This window comes from Phytophthora infestans, genomic scaffold, assembly GCF_000142945.1.
Source record: "Phytophthora infestans T30-4 supercont1.19 genomic scaffold, whole genome shotgun sequence".
In the NCBI taxonomy this organism is placed as follows: Eukaryota; Oomycota; class Peronosporomycetes; order Peronosporales; family Peronosporaceae; genus Phytophthora; species Phytophthora infestans.
In genome coordinates this window covers 1934198-1956707 of record NW_003303740.1, presented here as the reverse complement: position 1 = coordinate 1956707, position 22510 = coordinate 1934198, and the positions used below count along the sequence as shown (strand labels likewise).

Genomic DNA, 22510 nt, shown 5'->3' with positions numbered 1-22510 from the left:
TCGCAAGCAATGAGCGAATACGAGGCAGAAGGCACGTGGCCCTGCCAAGCCACCGGCCCGTCAGCAGGAGCAGCTACATTCAAGTTGTCAACGTCCTTCGGGAACAGCCCCGCGCGGACATGTTCGTCGTTCAGCAGCTTCGTCTTCGCGTCCACGATGGCGTCGCAGTCCACTTCTGTAAATGAAAGCGTGCTAGAGAACTGTCTTTGATCCAGTAGACGGAAGAACAACGTGTCGAATCCAGCGCCCAAGGACACGATGTTGACTTGGGACGACGTCGCATCTACAGTCCCGGAAATTGTCAAAATGTCGACCTAAAGTTGCACTAAACCACTGAATTACGACCAAACTCACACTGCGAGAGGAAGAGCTCAACGCAACGAGCAATTGCCACGTGACGGAGGTAGTAACCGCGATGGATCTGCAACGTAAAAGACCACAGAGAGCCAAGTTAGCACAAGAATTGCTATTTCAACAGCGAACTCCATCTTGCAGCTTGTTTCTTTGAATATTAAGTACCAAAGGGATACGACGTGTGGGTTTATCCACGAAGAAGCGGAGGAAAGGATCCTGGAAGTAGCCGAGCGTCACTGCGGAGCTGAAGAATCAAGTACAGCGATGAATGATACACACGATTTAGAGGCTGCTGCTGGTGGCTGTAAAACATTTAAAGACAAGAAAATGCTCTCGGGTACAGAATAGTCATCCTGCTTAGCCTACAGTTTGCACTTGACAGCGTCGAAGGCCGTCTCAGTGACGTTGTGGTCGCTCGTGCCGCGCCATTCGGAGGTGATTGACGACGCCATGTCCAGCAGATTGCTCGTATACCCTCAAAGTATACATTTACCGGATGTAGAAAATTATGTACTGTCCATAAATCAGGAGACGTGACAGTGATTGGTATTAATACTTGTACTCGAGTATTAGAATCAAGACTATTTTAAAAGTATCAGCTCTAATACCAACCCTATTAATGTAAGTATCTGATAGCTCGGACTTGTTCAATGCATGTACCGGCAGACATGCGTTAAGTATAATGTCCTCAGCATTCAGCTGTAGATGCCTGTGTTTTGCGTTCGCTCTTAGATTTTTGCACTTAATAACGTATGCAAGATGAGCAATTAAAGAACAAGGCAACAAGTGAGTCACTTCAAGAGACGGGCATTTTTTAATTGAAGAGTGAAAGACGTCACATCTATGAATATCCTTTTCTGAAAATTGTAGCGTACCGATAGGAGTTATTGGATTAGTATCAAATTACGATGAGCAAAATCAGTGCTCATAATCGTATAGGTAGTCTGTCGGCTCGCGATGAAGGTTGTAGCGAAAAAAATGACTATGGCTCTATCCTACTGACACACGCGTGTGCGAATGCCCAATCAATCAAAAGTTTTTTGCGATCTCTCGAGGCAAACGGGAGCGCTCACAAGCAGCTCGTTATTAGCTCAAATGATACTACTATATTTTTTTGTTATTAGAACTACTAAATAAAAGTGCAGAAAATCAACTATTAAAAAAACAGCCTGTAATATTAGTAGTACTACCGGTAGTAATTCTAAGACCAGCAGTATTACCGGTTACACTCTCTTCGAGTTTTCCTAAATCTACCGAATTCTAACACCCGCAGTGATCAAGGCAATTCATCAGTGGAGCCCACTTTCAAGTTTACCTACCGCAAAATCGAATTTGCCAAAACCACTATGCATATCACGGTTTTTGCCTCAGTGTTTTTCCTTATCCGATTGAGTAGCGGCAGCTAAACGGTTTTTCGCGATTCAATCCAATTTATATAGGGGTTTGTGCTACACTGTTGTTTTGACCGTGTTGTCATTCTGAGAAACAAAAGCGGCATAGCGGCAGAGATTGCCGCTCAGCTATAAGTTCGAATGCCATAAGTGTCTCCAAGTCACGCACTTGAGTACTTTGAAGTACCGGTATGAAATAGTCGCAAAGTTGAAGTGAGCATGTCGAAGTGTTTGATTGGCCAGCTTACTTCAACTCGTCGCCGTTCTACTCGTAAAATCTACTGTACCAGCAGCTCCAAATTTCCATTTGCAAAGTGCACGCTTCCCCCATTATTTTGTATTCTCATAATCGTATTGCATGTTTTACTATGACTCCGTACATATATCTTTTTATTGTTCCGATCAGGTAAGTTTGTTAGAGCAATCACTTATAGAGCAAGCGCCCATGTATGCTTCGTGATCCATCGCTCGCGAACTACCGACCAAATGCAAGTTAATACAATGATCTCCTCTAAAAGCCCGCAAGTCAACCGATATTTTAACCAAGTACGGTAGCGATTTGAACCAGACGCGTCCACCTCCACCAAAGCCGGTCTGCAACCGCAGCACTGTAGCCATCTGTTGCGGTGACGAACTCTGCACTGACACGTTTAGTCTTCACAAAATTCTATTGGCGGAAAGGTGAGCATATATGCGGCAGTATGCCGAAGCCGCCTCCTCAAGTCTTAAATCTCGAGTCAAGGACCAGGTTCGCCGCCGCCGCAACGCTCGTCGCTCATTCCCGAATCGGACACGGCGGTGAGCTCCAGTCCCCGACCGAACGACCGAGTCAAGAAGAAACGGCCTCCTGATTCTAAGACGGAACAGTCACCTTCACTTACAGAGCAGTTACCATGTTCCAGTTCCACGCGTCTGAAAGCCCCAAGGTCGACGAAAAAGCGGCCGATATTGAACGCTATCGTGCTCGTCACCGGCGCATGTGTCGCGGTCAGCTACCGGACGCAACGCCCAGTCCGCAGATCGAAGACTTGGACGTGGAGGACGGACGGACGCGCAAGATCTCGGCCAAGTGGCGGCAACAGACGCAACCGCAGCAAGTTCCAGTGAGCAACCAGCTCCACGACGCGGAGATGCACGTGGGCTTCAACGCCTTCGACTTCTCAGCGTCGCCCGAGGCGTTCCACGAGCCACAAGAGCAGCAAACCGAAAGCAAAGCGCCTGCATCTGGTCAAGACAACAACCAACAGACACTACATGTAGAGCACGACGCAAGTAGTCTGTGGGGACGAAGGTTTCCCGGTCACCAAGCGTCTGGACATCCCGTCAAACAACTGCCCACACTAGGACAAGAGGCACTATGGGGAGGTCGCGTGCACTACACGACACAAGACGCACAGCGCCAAGCTCTGTACTACCAGCCGCAATATTACGCATAAAACTTCATCACAAATTGTATTATAAGATTTCTTAAGTAACTAAAAGCAATTGCCTTAGAATGCTGATTTGGCTACGACTCAATGACGACAGGCTGTGTGCGATGCATGACCGACGCCAGGTACACGATAAGCACCACCAAGAAGGCGATGACAGCGTGTCGAGGGTCTTCTTGCATCCACGCGAGCAACGATCCGTCCTTCTCCACCAGCTCCTCGTCGCTGTCGTACGCTTCGACATGTTCGTCCACGTCTTCGTCCAGCGCCTGACTGCCGTTCATCTTGGCGTCGTGTTCGACACTAGAACGTCGCTCACTGTGCATCGCGCTGGCCGAGGAGCCGCTTCTATCGCCTCGGTTAGGCAGCAGGTCCCTCGTGCTGCTACTGCGTCGTCGGAGCTGGGAAAAGTTGGCATCCCACGACGTCCAGTTGTCACTAGAGCCGACATGACGCCGCACTTTGCTCGCGTCCGTGAGCGACTCGAGCCACTCTTCGCCTTCGTAGATCGTCTCTGTTCGTAGCGCCAGGATCTCTCCATTCGGCTTGATAATTGCGATCCGGATGCTGTCGTTCTCGCCTTTCTCCAACGCGAACCGCGAGACATCCGGCCCGCTATTCGCCGTGATCTCGACGACTTCGCAGCGTGTCAGCTCCATCATGTCGCGGTACTTGCGAGAGCGTTTGTGCGAGTAATACGAGAACAACGTGCCGTCCAGTCTGCACCAGCGCTTGGACCAGCGTGACGGCACCATCGTCACCTCCTTGGCGCCTCCTTTCTCCGCATTTCGTTGCAGCTTGCGCTTCTCGAACGAGATGGACAGATACCCGACTTTGACGCGGTTCTCGGGCTTCTGGCGCTTGTAGTTCTCTCGCAGCGCTTGGATTTCGTCGTGATACGTGTGGACGAGGTCGTCCCGAGCCAGATCCAATAGGTTCGGCACGCGCTCCATGAGTTGGGTACGCGCGGTGGGTTCGATCGCGTGGAAGCCGAAGATCAGGCTCTCTAACGCCAAATGGAACGGCGGAGGAGGTAGTGTCAGCTCCAACTCTATAGGACGGAAGCTGCTGGTGTGAGGAAGCGTAGTCTCGCCTGTACGAGACGTGGAAGACGCGGTAGACTCGCTGCCTCCAGCACTGTGAACGGTAGTCTCCTCATTAGTTGCGACCGAGTGATTTGGCTTCTTGTCGTCCCTAAAAGAGCCGCGTTTCTTCACTCGTAAAACAAATTTTCCATCGGGATTAATCGAGAATCGAGCTTCATCTTTCGGACACAATTCAAGCTGCTGGTGTTGCGAATGCGCGGTGTCCCAGAGCTCCACTAAGCGATCAAGAGGCTGCTTTACGTCTTCAAACGACGACACTAACGAGCTGAAACGCGTGTCGAAAAACTCGAGCAGATATCGAAGCTTCATCTTGGCGTCCACTTTGAACACCAAATGTTTCTGGAACTTGCCATGCGAGAATTGGTGAAAGTAGTCGGTGTCTTGAACGATACTGCCGATGGACAGGCCCTTGTACTTGAGCAGACTTTCAGTCAGAGCTCCAGGATCCACATACAACCCCACAGTGAATCGGTATTGGTGAGAGCCATAGGGCTCGTCGTATTCCTCTGTCGACACGGAGAACGTGTGCGCCCACGTGCCCAACAACGCGCTGCCGTCGACCACCAAGTCGCCACTGAACATGACGCTACTGTCTCGGTCCACCACGGGGCCGAAATGCACCATGAGACTTCGACTCTCTCTGCGCAACATCTCGAGCTCTTCGTCGTCGTAATCGGCCCATTCGTCTTGAGTTGACGGCTGTCGATGGATCTTCGGAGGGCCAAGTTGACTGTGTCTCCTGGCTCGACTGCCTTTACGCGGCTTGGTCACTACGTGCTCTTGTTCATCGTGAGGTTTCGCTTCACTCTCTGGCCCTTCTGGATGCTCCTTATCGCCATGTTCCGCAGCACCAAAGAGATCTTCCGCCTCACTGTCATCTTCGCTATCGTCCGAGTCCGAATCGTCATCGTCATCACTGTCCAAGCTCTGAATCCGGTCGTGAAGACTGCCAAAGATCTCGTCCTGTGCATCGAGTACTTCTCCACCCCAAAGCGACGGCAGACGCTCCACCAATCCGCGTTTGGCGTCGTGTTGGATCGAGTTACTGTCGAAGAAAAGGGCTTGGATGCTTTTGCAAAGAGCATGCGACGCAATCGGCGGGTACAGTTGGCCTCGTAGTCGGTATTCGAAGCGGTCGTCCTCGTGTACCCGCATGACCATGGACTCGGCTTTCTTGAGCGATTTCTCAATGAACCCGAGGAATGTGCTAAGTGCAGCTGCGTTTCCTCCCATTCGAGGGGCCAATTCGTCACGTAGCAGAGCCGTGAGCACTGATTTGGACACGCGTTTCCGTGCTGTGACCACAAAGCTGCGTCGAAATGTCGTTTGGAAGAGGAAATGGTCGTAGAATTGCTGGTCTCCGTACAAACTCTTGGCGTCGCGTCCATGGAACTTGTCCAGCTCTCTGGTAGCTGTCTCCGGGTCGATATACATGCCCACAGCCAAGATCCGCTCGTCCGTCCAGCCCATACGACGCACAATGGGCCCCACACCCACCAACAAGTCGCCGTTTGCTAGACTGGGGGGGAATGTGATGCGAGAGTACATTTCTTTCATGGGTCCATACGTCATTCGGGACTCTAAGATCGGGATGACGTCTTCTCCGAAGGAATCTCGCTTCATGTGGCCCACATGGTCGTTGTCCAGCACATTGTGCGCCATCACGGGGGTCGACGCGCCTCCCCCGTCCATAAAGTCCCCCGTGTCCATCGAGCTGCTTTGATGCACGAGTAAATTACTTGCGCTACTGTTATGGTCCAAGTCATCGCCCCCCAGATCGGGGATGGGCAAGTACGTGGGCTTCGCTCGACGCTCCGACTTGTTGTCGGTCGGTGTCTGCTCCACGCTGGCGTGGAAGACGTCACAGAAGACGTCGATCCACTGGTGTCGCTCTCGCTCGGTGGCAGCAGCCAGGGTGAGTTTGGTGTCTTTAATAAACAGCAAGAAGCCGAACGGTTTGGGCTCGCTGCACATGCGGATGGTGATGGGCGTGTGTGGCGTGAGAGGGATGTCTCCCTTGCGGTTGCCCTTCTGGCTGAAGTATTGGAGACGCGTGCGTTCCAACACGAAGTCGCGCCATTTCCACGTGAACAAGCGACGGTCGCGACGCATGAGTTTGCCCAGAAGTAACACGCCGCTGCCGGGCGCGGACCCGCTGGCCGCGTGTAGGTGCGGCGTGGAAGGGTTCATTTGTGGCGTGTCGAAAGCAGAAGCGCTTGTCACGGCCGTGGAGGAAGAGGTAATAGGGGCAACGTCGTCGCCGTCCGAGCGCCTCATGTTCGTCGAGTTGTTGCGCGCGTAGTTAGACGCACGAGGAAGAGCAGGAGCGGCGACAAGTGCGGCGTGGCAATCCACTGCGATGCCACACACTTCACTTACGTGACGACGGAAAGTAACTTTGTTAAGTGGTCCTACTTCAATCACGACTACTTCAGATGTGCGGCTTTCACATTTGAATAAGTATTCGTTATGGCGGGAGAAGCTACGGAGGTGACGGTGACAGAGCCTGTGCCTGCTGAAGAGCAGCCGGCGCTGCGCTACTCGTTCTTGGAGATCAAGGAGGCGCAGCGCGTATGTGGTGAGAAGATGAACGCAGCGGCGCTGAAGGAATGCGGGTCAGCATCCGCAGCCCAGCAGCAGATCTTCAAGGCGCATGTGAACGACCTGTGCGCGACGGTGTTCGCAGCAGCGCTGAGGAAATACAACCCAGAGGACAAACGTGTGTGAAAGAGTGATGGTATATATAATAGTGAATGTCTGTTGCTGACGTTGTATCTAACCACAGAGGAAGTGGCGCCTGTGGATGAGGAGACAGTCGCCAAGCTGAAAGAGTTAGAAACGAAGCTCAAGGAGAAGGAAGCTGCTGTCAAGAAACTCCGGGAACGAGTACGATGCTAAAGAGTGATGGTCGATCTTGACCTTGGAGGCTGATGTGGTGATTTCTTGCAGGTACCGAGGATGGCGGCGGCTGATGCCCGTCGAGAACTGGAGAAAGCTCGCAAACGCCACGCAGATGTGCTCGTGGCGTACGTTGGAAATTTGGTTTATTGGATATTTGGACGGTGGAGCAGAGAAGCTGAGCTGGATGTTGGTGATGCAGGGAGCCGGAGTTGACGGGAGACCTTGGCTCAGAACTGACGGAAGAGCAAGTGGAGGCACTGAAGGCAGCCTACGTGAAGGTTTGTTGGTTGAATGACGCATACGTTGCAAGGTGGTTGGCTGATGATAAAGTGGCGGTTGCGGTAGACGACGTCTTCGATTGCTATTACGAGTGCGAAGCTGTCACAAGTCATGGACCAAACCACCGAGACGATTAACATTGTACGGCTTGGGCCGTTGTTGTTGTTGTAAACGGACAAGAGCTGACTTGGTGGTTGGTTTTTGGTGGTGTTAGGTGGAGAAGGCGATGAAGCGGCCAAAGACTGAAATTGACATTGCTATGGAGAACAGTCCGATCAAGGCCAAGGCATTGCTCAACGAGGAGGTATTAAGCGGGGTGTTGACAGTTCGGATGCATTTTCAGAGTGCTAACTGCATCTTGAACGTGGCACAGGAAAAGAACAGCCTCCAGCAGCCATCGCCTCTTCGAACTCGTCTAGCATTGCAGTTGAGCGCCTCTAAAAACGTGTAATACTAGAGTATTGTTGTGTCATACGCTTGCTGGGTCTGCCAGCGCACTAAAGCTACCTTCTTTAACTTTGCGATATTCAGCAGTACCTTGAAAATGGAAAAAGGACTCGTAGGAATCAAAACACAACTGCTGTGACCGAGTCAAAACATTCACCCGTCTACTGCACATGTATGTATGTGGATAAAAGCGAGAACAGTGCTCACTCTACATAGGTTGCTTGGCACTCGGGGCTCTAAGGCGGCTTACGACGGACACCCTCGTCGTCTCTATAACCTGGTGCACGCATACCAGCGTGACCAAAGCCACGGTGAAGTCCCACGCATCGCTCACTTGGTCTGAAATGTCCATTTTCTCGATAGCATTGTTCACTAAAGCCGTTAATGTCTTCACTTTGGGCTCGTAGAATACCAGGAAGCGAGTTGGGTAGGTCTGAAGAAACTGGAACAAGGGAAAAGCGACCTTCTTTCCATTGGTCAGACACAAATCCAGCGCCACCACCAAGCACGAAATCCACAGGAAAAGCGTAGAGCGATCAATGCGTCGTCGAGAAGTTGCAGCTACTGCTTGATGCGGCCGAAACTTCAGCTTCATTTGGGCAATGGCTAGAAGCAAAGGAAACCAACAAGGCACAGTACCAAATACTATCAATAGTCAATGCGACTTGCTGTAAACGGCCAGACAATATGAACTTCATAATAAATATATCCACCTTATTAAATTGAAACAGATAATTGACACAAGAAACTAACAAAACTAATTGATCTTTTACACAGGAACTGCCTGGAATTTTAGCGCCAACCTGGCCAGACACCTACAGGGGCGTCAGGAATGGTCTTTACTCTGGAAAACTTACGTCGTGGTGGAGGTTTGAAGCTCACGAAGAGTCGGTAATACATTATGCTTCCAACACAAACTGTTATTTTTATATTTAGATATTAATAAAATCATAATTAAGCAAGAGTTAAATGATATTTGTGGTATATCCGAAAATAATTTCCAGTAAATATATTTCAATGGACGACCAAAACATTGTTAGAATCCTCACTTGATCAAAGAGCTGCTCAACTAAGACAGCAGCATACAGTTCACAGGAGTCCAGTCGACTGAGGTGTCGACAACCAGCTCCATCAGTGCGTCACCATTCAGGCTCGCTGGCTCCACCAAAATATTTTCAGCAGGAGCGATGAGTTGCTCCAGCTCATCAAGCAGCAAGGCGTCAAGGGCTAGCATCTCTTTGCTGGGCTGCCAGGATATCTCGCTCTCACATGGTTGCAAAAGAGGAAGTGGCTCCAACTGCAGCACTTCAAGCAACGTTTCTTCTTCTTGTCCGGCAATCGGAGAGTCGATGGCTGGCATCATCTCGAGAATACTGTCACCCGCTGTCGATGACACAGCTTTGCTTTCGGTGCGCGACTTTCGATGGCGCTTGATTCGCTGTCGGTATTTCTGCGCGTGCGTCATCACTTGACGAGGTGATCTGGTGCCAATGTGATGAGCGATCTTCTTCCACGGTCCGGCTCGATAGCCTCGAGGAACTTCTCGTGCTCTTGGGTGGTCCACCATCCTATCGTTGATGCTTTTTGCTTGAAATCTTTGCTAGAGCTGGAGAAACGCTGATCCATGCGGATCAATTGCGGAGTGTTGGTAGCGCCCCGCTCAAACGCTTGTGACTCCCTTGGTAATGGTCATTGCAACTGGTTTCGATGTCGGCAAAGAAGGTGAGGTTGCTGTGTGTTGATGCGTGCAAAAAGCGGAATGAAGCTCGGCAATCTCCGTCAATTAGCCTCGTACACCACCACGGCACTACCAACGTCGCTTGAAGAAAATCCGGCACCAACGAACTCATACAAGCAATGACCGCACGAAATGGATTCAACTTGGTACAGTGTGCCATTTCATATGTAGCCGTCACTTTTCCACACAGGATTTAAATACACACGTGTATCTTTTAAGAAGGTCTACTCTAAGAATGATTTACTACTACATGTAGTAGTACTTTTTAAAGTAGATCAATAAACGATTCTAATTCCAAAAGATGAAGAGGAAGAGTGAGCAGTTGAAAATACAAAAGTAACCAGCCTAAAATTAATTCCCCATGAAGACTAACACCAATCCAATTACGTAATTGTTCGCTCGACTGCCACGTTCATAAGTCTTTTTTATTACTCCTCGATCTCTGCTCCATGCCGATACATTTGCAAGATCAATCCCACGATGGCAATGCAGAAGGAGATCAAGGCGTACGCCGCGACACCAATGAGCGAGTTCGGAAGAGGTTTCATCAGCAGCATCACGGTATTCAGTGCCGAGTTGGTGTACGGCATGTACCGCTGCGGCGCATCCAGCATGGCGTATCGGACCAGAACGCTCTTCTGGTGCGAGAACGCGTCGAACGAGTATTTGCCGTGGTAGGAGCCCATGCCCGACGCCCCCACGCCCCCAAACGGCAAGTTGAGATTCACCGACTGCACAATACTGTCGTTCACACACGCACTACCGGAACTGGTCGCATCCAAGACACGTGTGCGGACCTTGTAGTTCGATGTGTACACGTAGAGCGCTAGTGGCTTCTCACGGTCGCGGACAAAGTCAATAACCTCATCCAACGAGTCGTAGTAGACCACAGGCAACAGAGGACTGAACACTTCTTCCTGCATCACAGCACTGCGGGTAAAAGCGTCCATATCCTTCTTGAAATTGAGCAGCGTCGGGGCCACAAACTGATCTTCTCGGTCCTTCTCCCCGCCAAACACGATAAACTCTGCATCTCTCTCCAGGAATCCAACGACACGATCGAAGAACTTTTGTGTGATCAGTCGTCCGTACGACGTGCTCTGCTGTGGGTCTTGGCCGAAGAAGGCTGCGATTTCTTTCTGAATCGCTGCGACCAGTTGATCGCCGATCTTGGCGCTCACCATCACGTAGTCTGGACGCAGACACGTCTGGCCTGCGTTCATGAACGCCGCCCATGTGATGCGTCGTGCAGTGACTGCAACATCACACGTCTCGTCCACAATAGTGGGGGATTTACCGCCCAGTTCCAGGATCGTGGGCGTGAGTGTCTTTGCTGCGGCTTCCGCTACGATCTTGCCGATGGTAGAGCCACCCGTGCACATTATCAAGTCGAATTTCTGCTGCAAAGTGGTCTGAGTAGCTGAGACGCCGCCGTGTACCACGCGCACGAAGCGAGGGTCTAGATACGTCGACACGAGCTTGAGGAGCAGCTCACTCGTGTGCACACACGTGTCATCCGATGGAAGTCTCAGTATTACGCAGTTACCGGCGCTGATTGCACCTACTAGTGGACACAAGGAGAGCATAACTGGGTAGTTCCATGTGGAGAGAATGCACACGACGCCCATTGGCTCGCGCTGGATGTAGGAGCGGCCTGGCTGGTTGGCCAGGTTGGTCCACACGCGCTCGGGTGCCGCCCAGTTCTCCATCTCCTCCTCATGCAGCGAGATCTCGCCACGGACGGGCGCTATTTCGGAGATGAGCGTCTCGGCTGGCGGCTTGCGCAGGTCCTGGAACAGCGCGTCTTGCAGCTCACGCACGTTCTCGTTCACCATGCGCCGCAGCTGCTTGAGCTGCTGAAGACGCGTCTTTAGGTTGCGCGTGGCACCACTGCGGAAGGAGGCGCGAAGAGCTCCAACTGAGGCGACGATGTCGTCGGAGGCGGTGGGGGAAACGCGCGTGGTGCTGTCGGCCATGGTGGATTGGGCAAGTTGCATTGTGAGCGCTTCGACGACTCGTCAATAACGAGAATGACGAGGAGCTCCGATACTTCAACCACGTCATGCTTGTCGTCCTAGCGGTTTAAGGAGGGTCTGGCAAAAGGTAAACTTGTTGGCACCGTGCCATCATGTTGACATCACACCACGAAGTTTACGTAAATTAGAATAGCATACTTAAATGGAGATACAGTAATATTTAGCGTTATTATGGCAATGCTACATGTATTAATAATCTTCATTTCCAAAAATGTCGGTCAACTTCGTAGAAAACGGCAGTCAAACTCGTAGCTTAAAAATTGGCAAACAGAAAAATTACGGTTAGAGCCTAATCAGTGCTCAATGTGCAATCAGCCTCATTGATTATTTACCGTAGACCATAGGTATTCCTTCAGCAGCAGCGTTGACAGCCTTGCTACAGTGAAGCTCCATACAAGACAACAGAGCCGAGGTCATACACTTCATTTCTGCCTTAGCAGCCCTCTCCAGAACGCGCATCTGCCTTCCAGCGAGCGTTATCAAGTCTTCATTTTCGTTTAGCTAACGGCTGCAGTCGCAAATTTCCTCGCAGTAGATTGCTAAGTTCCTCTTGATGTATGCCGTTAACACACTGAAACATCCCTCTATCGGTTTGCGCATGGGGGAGTACGGCCCGAGTCGTAGTAGCTCCATATTTTCGTACTCGGTAACGCGATCCTCCGTCTGTCGGTGGGCAGGAGCATTATCAAGAACGATGACAATCTTTTTGCCTTGGAAGAAATTGCGGAACTCTTGCGACTCCTTGACCGCCTTGTAAATCTCTTCGACGAAGGCAGCATTCTAATCCATACGAATACTGCCATGTTCCAATTAATCCCCAGCCCAACGCTTGACGAAACAGCACATTGGATCTGGAGATTGGCCCCTTTGGAGGGTGGAAGGCTGAGCACAGTCCTCTTTCCTCGCCTAGATCGCCCTCGTAAGCGCTTTAGATAGATGTTGTAGTTAGTTTCATCATAGTAAATGATGCCGTTACCTGCGTCTTGATACTCCTTTAATTTCACGGCGAACACGCGTCGTTTCTCGATGCTGATATCGCTATTACACGTTGTAGGCTCGACCCTCACTTGTTTTAAGGTAAACAGCATGCCCTTCAGGTGTCGGCAAATCGTCGACGTGTCTACCTCAGCACCACAGTCCAGAAACAACATTGTCCTCATGGTGTTCAACGTGTAGGTACAGTTATCATTCAGGTACTCCTCCAGGAAGACCTTAGCTTCAGGTGTCATCTTCACGTGCTTCGCGCCTCCCCGAGGGAGATTGTGCCACGCCGTACTATGTCGTAGGCAGTAGTCGCAGGAATCTCGTTGAAATGGGCAACGGCTAACCAGTCTTCTCGACCGCCACGATGGGCTTCAAGGACTCGCTGTTTCTCGATGAGGGTGTGCGGCGTGATTCGGGAAGGCATCTTGGCGACAAACGGTAAGTTAGCAAATGAACCAGATCTCCCTTCTTTCTGAGTGAGCTATACAAACCTCGGGCTTTGGCGCGAGGAGAGCAGAGCCTGTATTTTTGGCACGAGTCAGTCGCGCATATCTTGTACGAGGTCGATTGCAGTTTTTCAACATTGAATAGCTCCTACCGTAATTTTCCTATTTGCCAAGTTCTAAGCTACAAGTTTGACTGCCGTTTTCTACGAAGTTGAGTGCACAAAGGTGTAGTCTGTACAGGAGGAAGCTCCTGTAAAACCTGTCCTACATGAACCTTGCGAAACCCGATATCCTGTCGTACTTGTACATGAAATAATTCAGGTCCACCAAGTCCGTTCCCAGAGATTACTTTGGAGTAAACTTGATATTGCTCAAATGACAAACATGATACAGTATTGCACTCCGTTTTTCGCACCCTCGGACCTTTGATAGACTTCCGGATGTAATGGTCCTGAGTCTAAGTGAGCAATGATTTGTTTGCTAAAATAAAATTGATTTGAAAATCCTATATGGTCCACCCCCGCGAAAATGGGGTGCAGTACAGTACGAAGTTTTGAGGACAGCAAGTGTATAAGTGTAGCCTACGACTACGAAGTAGCCGTGGCAAAACTTGTAATTAGTTTTATGTCAGTAACCAGCAACCAGCAGCCTTGAAATTGCTTGTATCATTCTTCGACTGCATCGAAGACACATACGATTTGTATGTGTTCTCGACGCATTCAACCTAAAAAAAGGTATGTACCAGAAATTGTAACCTGTCCAGACTACAATTTAGCCCGGCACAATAGCCCGCCTCATTTTACGCGTTTTAGATTGCATTTTCATAAGTATTCCTGACATGAAGTCGATAGTATTAATAGTGGAGGTCTACATACGTAAGCAATAATAAATTGACATAATATTATTAAGTGTACATGTATTTGAGGCTACATGTAGGTGAAGAAGCGTTGAAAGACCTAATTTAACAAATGTTTGCTTATCAATGAGTCCACGAGAGACTGGCATACCTAAATCTATGAAGACCTTTTCAGTATGATATGCCTGTGTGCCTCCACGTTAGACATGGAAGCGCACAGCGAAGTACACTCGCATTTCATGCTTCTCTAAGCCGGCATGCTTCCTCGCCTCTTTCATATGCGTGATATTGGCGCCTTATACAGACCTTTAAACACTTCAGAATCGCTGCTCTATCCATACCTGGTCCACTTAGGTAAGAAATATCTCCTCACTGTCAGGAGCTAGTTTCTCGAGAAGCGCCCCGTCTCGATTTTTCTTGACTTGATCGCTCCAGCGATGTTCGAAGTCTCTGACGAGTGTATACAGCTCGCAACTGATACGTCCATTCTTCCCGTGCGAGTTGGCACGGATGCTTTAGTGGAGTCTGAATAACACATAGGGCACCTTTGCTCGCGCCGTAAGCAGCACCGCACACCTTCACTATAGACTTTTGATGAACCTCAATTTTTGCTCTTCGATATTGTGCACGAAAAACGTTTCTCGGAGCTTGTCCTGTCTTTGAATCCACTCATTGATTTTGGATGCTATTCTCATCGGTTCCGCAAAGCTAGTCCACGATTAGACTAGTGCAGCAGGGCTAGATCTTTTACAAGGAGCATAAGACCCAGCCTTGTGCACCTCGTAGAATCGCTTCTGGAAGAATAGATCTACAAGATATGATTCTCGGATCTTGCCCGAAGGACACAGAACATGCCTCAATTTAGAGCAGTCATACAGTGCTGTTTGCGCTCCGCTCGGCTTGTATCCAATCATCCATGAATGGAAGTCGTCGAATCAGGGACAGTGTGTGTGCGTTAGCATGTGTTGCAAGTCATTTAGAGCGGCACGACTAGCGAGGACGGAGCTATCTGTAGCATCGGCTGCGTTTGAAACAGTGCTTGCAGCTTCCACCGATTCGAGATCACTCGATACATTTCCCGTGTTTGCGTTGATTGATCGTCCTTTCAACCTTGGTCGATGAAGCACTGGGTCGCGTCTTCCCTTGTTGTGATATTGTCATGGTATCTGCTTCGCTCTCTGTGTGCCGCTGGAGATACTGGTCCCAGCATGCATAAGGTGGGGGATGCGTCACGTCGATCTGCTCAAATTTCATCTCACTATGCCCCGCATCGTTTGTACGCGCCGCTTGGGCGAGTGTGCTACCGCCTTCTTGATCATTCATCTCATGTCATGTGAACCAGTGAAAGCAAATGAACGCGTTTTATTTCTTTCTCGGACGTTCATTTCGACCTCCATGCCAGGACGCCGAACGAATTCTTGGAGCGTCGAATGACACACGTCATGCCGTCATGAAATGGGTTTCCTTCACCTGATTTAATTGGGTATCCTGTAAATCATTAAAGAACCCAATTTTCGTCAAGTGGGGGTGTTTGCATTCTTTAATCGCTTTTCGATATGGTGCTAAGCTGGGTGTCATGAGCCCCGGAGCTCCCGTCCACTGGATTCTCACTTTTTACGGAGTAATTACGCCTTGATGTCGCCCATCCAATCATGGTTACATAGTGATAATCGACAAAATCCCCCCCATGAAAGAAAGCGGCTTCACGTTCACAACAATCTTCATTTATAAAAACGCATCGGAGGTGCCAGCGTGAAAAAGCAAAGAAAAAAACGAGAATAGCGAGGGCGTCTTAAATGGAGGGGGGGGGTGAAACCATAAATAGATCAGTTTTCGGTCACATGTCGTCTCCTAAAAAAATCCGCTGATCTGCGCAATCCGGCAACGCATCGAGTTGGTGAATCAAGAGTGATCTACGGTCGATTGGGGTCAGTTACTGTGTGCGGTGGCTGCCGGTGTCACTGCAGGTGGCTCGCTTGTGCGGAGGACTGGCATTGAGCGTATCCCTACATGCGATCGCTTTCGATGCTACTGGTGGTGTCTCGCTTGTGCGAAGAATTGAGTCGTTGAAATGCTGCAAGTTGCGCTGCGTGTGTCACTGTATGCGGCTGCAATTGATTTGTCATCTCTACGTTGGGTTGCGATGAAAGATCTAATTATCCTGAATGGCAGGTACTGTAGCCGTAACTCGATCTCGATTTTTGATTAGATGTAACGAATTTTCAAACGGATGTGTGTCTCAAGGAAACATGATGTCGAGAAATGCCATGCCGAAGTACGTGCCTTAGCGTAGTACAGACAACGACGGAGAAATCCGACAGACACAAAAATCCGACAAGTGATTGTGAGCACATCTCTTTCCCATAGTAACTATTTTTGTATTTTTACCCTATCATATCTTTATACAAGAAGTTTTTAATCCGATTACGTACAAAAAAACTATGATTGGCCGTAGATAAAACACTTCTTGGGCGTCGGTAATTATCAAGTCATTTTGCGCAATGAAGCGCGTTATGCGAAGCTTCACAGTGAAGCAAAAGCGCGAGGCCTTGACGATCGCTAAATGTGAGGGTGTGAAGGCCGCCTCCGAAAAATTCAATATTGCGCGAGGAACTATCTACGATTGGCGCAAGCAAGAGGACGCAATACGCAATTTCAAGGGACACCACTCGTCAAAGACGTTAAAAGGTCAGAAACGCAAGGAAACTTTTCCTGGCGTCTCTAATCTCTTAACATACATGGAGGATATGCGCAGACTTGAGCAAGTAAGTCAATGTGAATGTGCTATTTGTGCTATTGTAGTGTTGAGCTAACTTTTCTTACATTAACATGTAGGTTTTATCGACTGCCGGCATGATTCAGTTTATGTGGCAAATTCATCCTGAGTGGATGACAATCTACATAAACGAAAAAGAAGCGTAAAAATATGTTTTGTGCAAATATTTAAAACTGTACTAATTGTTTACTTTAAATTTAAATTGTGCGCTACATAGCAACAAGTTTTCGTCACAAAAACCTCAAGCGGCTAAAAAATCATTTGAAGACCTCGAAGAGACCCGTGCAAGCTTTACCCTTGAGTTTTGGTCCAAGTATAGTCTTTCAGTGGCGGGGGCATTCTAAATGTCGATGAAACAGCCATACTGTTCGACATGCCGCCAATAAAGTCGTGGGCTGGCAAAGGGCGCAAGGACTCCGCGCGACTTTTGGGTGCGGAATAGCACGCCGGTCGAATGACCGCAGCTGTAACCATTCGCGATGACGGTATGTTATTTGTTTTTGCGGAAAAAAAAATTTAATTTGTATTTTTGCTAGCATATTTTTAATTTGTCGGGGATGAAAATGACTATTTTGTTTATCATCCATGGCGTCCCTGGTGGTCGCATCGAGAAAAATGAAATGGAGTAGTACCCTGACGACCACTTCTACGCCATGCAGGAGAACGCATGGATGGACACCAGTGTGTGAAAATTTTACGTAGAAAAACGTTTAAAGTTTGAAATAGATGGGCCCGCTGTTCTTCTGGCTGACAACTTTGAATGTCACGTTTCCGAACAAGGACAGCGGCTTGTGGCTGAAGAAGCCAATGCTACTTTTGTCCCACTACCCCCAAATAGCACTGCTGTGTGTTAGCCGCTAGATGTGGGGGTGATGGGACCATCAAAAGCAAAAATACGGAACCGCTGTGGTAGACGCACTGGTGGAACCGCTAAGGAAAAGCGCATCCGTGCTATAAAGTCTATTATTGCAGCTTGGGAAAAGCTAGAAAAGAAAACGATAATTCGTAGCTTCGAAAAGGCTATCCCGAGGTATCCGGAAGTAACCGTCTGAATATAATCCCTTTTTTTCATTCACATTTTTTTCTGTGCTGTTTCTGGTTTTTAGAGTGCGTTGTTAACCTATCAAATGAAGCGTCGGAATTTTGTGTCGGGCTCTGTGGTTTATCTTTTACTATGGTTGGATGCTATCCAGTGGTGTCGGATTTCTCCGTCGCTGTCTATAGGCATGAAAAGTGCTTGTTTTACCGTGAAATGCGCATTAAATGTCATTTGCCTTTTCTCCTTCCATCCCGTTTGCTCGCTAATTTTGTCGAAGCCGATTTGGAATTCCGGAGTATTATTTACTTCATATTAGTACGGATACTCATTTCTGGATTTACTGTGTGTGCGCAGCTCCTTCGGTAACGCAAGTGGCATTTACAATCAGCATGGGTTAGCTCTACAATTTGCGGCGTGCAGTACGAGGGGGCAGCTAAACGTGTTATCCTTACGACGGACAGCGCTCTTAAGTCAGTCGTGGTGCTCCTTGGTAGAAGCGAATATCTTTAGACATAGCATAACAAGGGCAATGCAACACACCCACAGTTTGTATCTTACCGCGGTATTCTCCGCATCCCCCTCTTACGTCCGAGATCGTCACGCTCATCATGTTTCGGAGTTGATATCCACAGTCTCTAAAGCGGTAGCGTTCGCGTAGATCAGCATAGCCCCGCGTCAAGCACTGACTTAATTTTACCTCTCCCTTGTAATATGGAAAAATCTACAGAAAAATGACTGCTGGGGTACTTAATTATGGAAAGGTCACTATTGTGCAGCACGTCCCACAAAACCGCAAGTGGTTGTTCTCACGAGCATGCGGTTTAGAGAGCGCCTTGTACTCACTGATGAAGGGCCCGTCCAGGACGGCAAAGGTATTGCGAGGGCCCTATTCACCGAAGTAAATAAATGGGGTCCACGGTTAACGAGTACAGGCACCTGGTGCCGCATCGTGGTGCACGGCAGAAGATGGATCACCGGTTTGGTCAGCAGGATGTATTGCAAGCCAGAGAACGGACAGTAGGACCTGTGACGGTGTGCACTGAGCCAGGCTCAGTACAAGCTATGCTTTTCCACTCATACTTACGGGCGAAGGATGGAGCAGACTCGAAATTGCGATGTACACACAGCCACTAATGATTATTCTTTGAGCCAGGTACAGCACGGATCCGACGAGTGGAGGCAAAACGTGATCAGCTCAAATAGGCTTCAATCACAACCGGAACGCCCGGAAAATGTAGCAAGAACTTCAAGTTTTGGGGGTCTTTAACGACTTCGGATTCTTCGTGTGGAATAATGATATGCCCAGGGCAAGACAAGCTAGGATAGCCGGGCTATTCGCAGCATTGTGCGCTTTAGAAGGGCACAACGAGACAAGGCGAGGAAATAAGTACCAGACTTTTGACGGAAAATGGCAGCGGTTGCATTCGCACACAAAGCCGTTCGGAGCGAAAGGCTCGATTACAATGATCCGGAATTTGAGTTGGTCGCTAAAGAATACAAACGGACCCAGGGTCAAGTGGATAGGGAGCTGCCAGTTACTACACCGATGCTGATCAAAATGCGGGAGCTCCTAGGGGAGCCGGACCTACAAGACAAAATGACGTGGGGATTCATCGTACTAGGGTTCTTCTTTCTCAGCAGTAGCTCGGAGATATGGGGGCCTATCAATGTCGATCGATAGACAGAATTGGATAGAGTCCATTGCGTAAAGGCTGCCAAAGTGGTACTGCGCGACAAGGACGGAATCGAGGTCGGCTCTGAGACACCAGGGGCCGTGTCAGTGGAGATGATACTCGCCTCTCATAAAGGAGATCGAGCTGCGCAAGGCACCACGATCCGACACTACTTATCCAACAACGATACGCTATGGCCAGTTGGAAGCTCGTGTGTGTCTCTACATCCGATCCCAATGGCTTTCCAAAAAAAAAGGTGGTGGGGCCATTCCTTACCTCAGCTTCGACAGCAGCTACGATCAAGAAGTCAAGCGTGAGCATCTAATTAAGGCGGCAGCGGTCGACCTAAGCCGAACCAGGAAGGATTACTCAGCCCACTCACTACGTATAGGGGAGCATGCGCACTCCTAGCAGCAGAAAAAGTGACCTGGTCATTCGCTTAATGGCAAGGTGGTCAAGTTGGTGCTTCACAGTGTACACCCGTCTCAGACCAGGAATGATCCGAGACGCGGCAAGTTCAATGATCAAGGCCTCGATGTGGGAATATCACGAAACAGACAGCGTCCCGCGTCAGATACCGTGCCAGCTCGGAGGGGAACTACAGCGAGTCTAACTCTCTAAAGCTAATCAAGCCAACTTGCCCCTAGCAGCGAAGGAAATACATTGTTTTTTTCTATGCTGGTATCTTTTATACCTCAAGAATATGACTGTCGCCAATCACATAAGGAGTACGGTACGCAGATTTCCAGATAATGATATTCCTATTGCAACCTTTCCATTAATTGTATTGATAAAAATAACCAGTCCCATTCGTCTCTATTTTTGGTCAAGCCGAGAACGCTGCTATCTTTGGCTCCTTCATCGCGTCTTGCTGCTCTCCGCTCACTTCCGAAGCACTCGCCACGTCGGCATGAACCCCAGCAATCCGTTCCAAGACCCTTCTGTGCTACGCGCACAGGCACCGCCCTCGCCTGGCATGAATTTTTCGACCATCTCGCCTCCCGAGCCCGTGTCAACTGTGGGCGGAGCCGCGCCGGCCTCGTACCAGGCGCCCGGTGCCCCGCGTCAAAATCTGATGGACGAGATCGGTGCTCAGATCAAGGCAACCAACAGTCAGACGATCATCAAGGTAATGCGCGTACTGAATCTGGTACTGGCCACGGCAACCATAGCGGTGGGAGTTCTCGCCTGGATCTTTGGCCAGGTGGACACGTTTCAAAGGGTCATTGCGGGCATCTACATCATGTAAGCATGAATAGTAGAAGCTCAGAGTTAGAAAGAGGATACTGACTCATGTATTGCAGTATGTTTGGAGCGCTGCTGCTAGCGTTTGAGCTGCGCACCGAGAAGGTGGACGTGATCCTGCGCAAGAACTTTGGCTTCATGTATGGCAACAAGACACGCACCGTCTTCCTCGTCTTGTACGTTCTTCTAAATGGCTGCTTTGTGTGAAGAGTCTTGTGAACTGACGTGTGTTGTTGCAGTATTGCGATCTGGCCGTTGTCGATGGGCAACTTCTGGCTGACGATTCTGGACGCCGTGCTGCTGTTCCTCAACGCCTTCTTCAACTACTTTGTCATCTCTCAGCACCCAGCATTCTCCACAGTGCCGCCCGTGTACGACCCCAATCAGGCACAGGCTGCATACGCGCCCACACCACACATGAATGTGTAAACAGACAAGCGATGGCTTAAGTCACGGTTGCAGCGCACCTAAGTTTTTATTTCCAAAGTATATTCCTCTTTATTCTATTTGGTCGAAGTATTTAAATGAGCTCTTGGTCAGTCTATTTCACAAATCCAGGTAGCTAATTCGGTCGACTTATTGTGCTACCTAAATCACCCATTCGCCCCTAAATTACTGCTAAGTCACCATTTTAGGACGACAATAAGGCAAAATAATGCAAGCGGGGCGCAGCAAGGAGGAGCGCAAGAAGGCTCGCTTAAACCGCCGGAAGATCGCGGCTAAAGCAGAGCGTGATGCGCTGGCTCGAGAGCAGGAGGCTGTGCGTGTGGCAGCTATCAGTCGCAGTCGCCTGCGTCGTCTGCCGCCGTGGCTGCCCACTTTGCCGTCCACCAACTCGGAAGATGTTGCTGTACTGCGAGATCTGAACGACGTCACGAGACCCGTAGCGTTACGCGTAGGCCAGGAGATGACGCGCTATTGCACCTACACGCAACGTGTGGTAGACGAAGCTCGGCAACACATTGACGCGGCAATTGCACACATCACGGAGGGCGTGCGCAAGATCTGGCCTCACGCTTCGGTCACGTGCTTCGGCTCGTATTCCACGGGCCTGTGGCTGCCATCCAGTGATGTTGACGTTGTGGTTATGGGTCTTTCTAACTCCGAGGACCGAGACGTCCCTACAAGATTCCTTCCGGATGGAGTAAAAGAGCTCGAGCAATTGGCGAGGCAACTGCGACCGCAGAAAAGTTGGGTGCAGCGTGTGGATGTCGTAAGGGGTGCCAAGGTCCCTGTGGCTAAAGTCATCTTACGTCGTGGCAGTCAGAAGGAAGGAGAGAACTCGGCGCTACTCCGAGTGGATGTATCGATCGAGAACGTTCAAACGAGCCACGGGATGGAGGCCAGCAAGCTCGTGCGCCAGTATGTGAGCGATCTGCCGAGGCTGAAGCCCGTGCTGATGGTATTGAGGCAGTTTTTGAGGGAAAAAGCTCTGAATAGCGCGTTTACCGGAGGGTTGAGCTCGTACGCGGTGACGCTTTTAGCGGTGTTTATGATGGAGATGCAACGGCATCAAGAGGACGACGAGGATTGTGCCGATGTATCGGAAGAAAACGAGGCGAGGAAACTCGGACAATTGCTGCTCGACTTCTTGGAGTATTACGGCACGGCGTTCGACTACTTCACCACGGGACTGTCGCTCAAACCAGAAGCGTTTGGCGCGTATCCGCTAGCAGCTCACTTGTCCATCGCCAACGGCTTGCCACTCATGCCACAACTCGTAATTGATGACCCAGTGTACAAGAACGGACAGCACAATGCTGCAGCTGGAGCGTTTGCTCTCGCTCGCGTGGTTGCAGCACTTGAAAA

General features: G+C 49.7%; 9 protein-coding genes across 9 annotated transcripts in view; 3 read left to right on the top strand and 6 right to left on the bottom strand.

Moving 5' to 3' along the window:
* The window catches only part of PITG_11234 (uncharacterized protein), a gene marked incomplete at both ends in the record, with an annotated part of 2060 nt that extends 1254 nt beyond the window's left edge, over positions 1 to 806 (bottom strand). The window contains 5 exons of the mRNA XM_002901947.1: positions 22 to 41; positions 106 to 283; positions 355 to 421; positions 520 to 598; positions 721 to 806. Coding sequence (XP_002901993.1) covers positions 22 to 41; positions 106 to 283; positions 355 to 421; positions 520 to 598; positions 721 to 806 — 430 coding nt within the window. The remainder of the gene's footprint in view (positions 1 to 21; positions 42 to 105; positions 284 to 354; positions 422 to 519; positions 599 to 720) is intronic.
* A 1832-nt stretch (positions 807 to 2638) lies between these two features.
* PITG_11233 (uncharacterized protein) lies at positions 2639 to 3181 on the top strand (the record flags this gene model as incomplete). The annotated part of the gene is made up of 2 exons (XM_002901946.1): positions 2639 to 2922; positions 3019 to 3181. 2 exons carry the CDS (start codon positions 2639 to 2641, stop codon positions 3179 to 3181), a joined length of 447 nt encoding a protein of 148 aa, XP_002901992.1.
* Positions 3182 to 3252: 71 nt separating this feature from the next.
* Positions 3253 to 6393, bottom strand: PITG_11232 (uncharacterized protein; the record flags this gene model as incomplete). The annotated part of the gene is made up of 2 exons (XM_002901945.1): positions 3253 to 5051; positions 5199 to 6393. 2 exons carry the CDS (start codon positions 6391 to 6393, stop codon positions 3253 to 3255), a joined length of 2994 nt encoding a protein of 997 aa, XP_002901991.1.
* A 474-nt stretch (positions 6394 to 6867) lies between these two features.
* Positions 6868 to 7912, top strand: PITG_11231 (uncharacterized protein; the record flags this gene model as incomplete). The annotated part of the gene is made up of 7 exons (XM_002901944.1): positions 6868 to 7000; positions 7067 to 7167; positions 7231 to 7307; positions 7382 to 7460; positions 7528 to 7602; positions 7676 to 7765; positions 7835 to 7912. 7 exons carry the CDS (start codon positions 6868 to 6870, stop codon positions 7910 to 7912), a joined length of 633 nt encoding a protein of 210 aa, XP_002901990.1.
* A 788-nt stretch (positions 7913 to 8700) lies between these two features.
* On the bottom strand, positions 8701 to 9475 carry PITG_11230 (uncharacterized protein; the record flags this gene model as incomplete). The annotated part of the gene is made up of 2 exons (XM_002901943.1): positions 8701 to 8825; positions 8995 to 9475. The coding sequence occupies 2 exons, from the start codon at positions 9473 to 9475 to the stop codon at positions 8701 to 8703; spliced, it is 606 nt and encodes a 201-aa protein (XP_002901989.1).
* Positions 9476 to 10074: 599 nt separating this feature from the next.
* On the bottom strand, positions 10075 to 11622 carry PITG_11229 (aldehyde dehydrogenase, putative; the record flags this gene model as incomplete). The annotated part of the gene is made up of 1 exon (XM_002901942.1): positions 10075 to 11622. One exon carries the CDS (start codon positions 11620 to 11622, stop codon positions 10075 to 10077), a length of 1548 nt encoding a protein of 515 aa, XP_002901988.1.
* Positions 11623 to 15030: 3408 nt separating this feature from the next.
* PITG_11228 (uncharacterized protein) lies at positions 15031 to 15291 on the bottom strand (the record flags this gene model as incomplete). The annotated part of the gene is made up of 1 exon (XM_002901941.1): positions 15031 to 15291. The coding sequence occupies one exon, from the start codon at positions 15289 to 15291 to the stop codon at positions 15031 to 15033; it is 261 nt and encodes an 86-aa protein (XP_002901987.1).
* Positions 15292 to 17454: 2163 nt separating this feature from the next.
* Positions 17455 to 19777, bottom strand: PITG_11227 (uncharacterized protein; the record flags this gene model as incomplete). Its single annotated transcript, XM_002901940.1, has 7 exons — positions 17455 to 17568; positions 18188 to 18216; positions 18342 to 18418; positions 18575 to 18669; positions 18720 to 18807; positions 19175 to 19311; positions 19733 to 19777. The coding sequence occupies 7 exons, from the start codon at positions 19775 to 19777 to the stop codon at positions 17455 to 17457; spliced, it is 585 nt and encodes a 194-aa protein (XP_002901986.1).
* Positions 19778 to 20283: 506 nt separating this feature from the next.
* On the top strand, positions 20284 to 22122 carry PITG_11226 (uncharacterized protein; the record flags this gene model as incomplete). Its single annotated transcript, XM_002901939.1, has 5 exons — positions 20284 to 20701; positions 20761 to 20877; positions 20941 to 21126; positions 21374 to 22063; positions 22116 to 22122. The coding sequence occupies 5 exons, from the start codon at positions 20367 to 20369 to the stop codon at positions 22120 to 22122; spliced, it is 1335 nt and encodes a 444-aa protein (XP_002901985.1).
* Between the last annotated feature and the right edge of the window lie 388 nt (positions 22123 to 22510).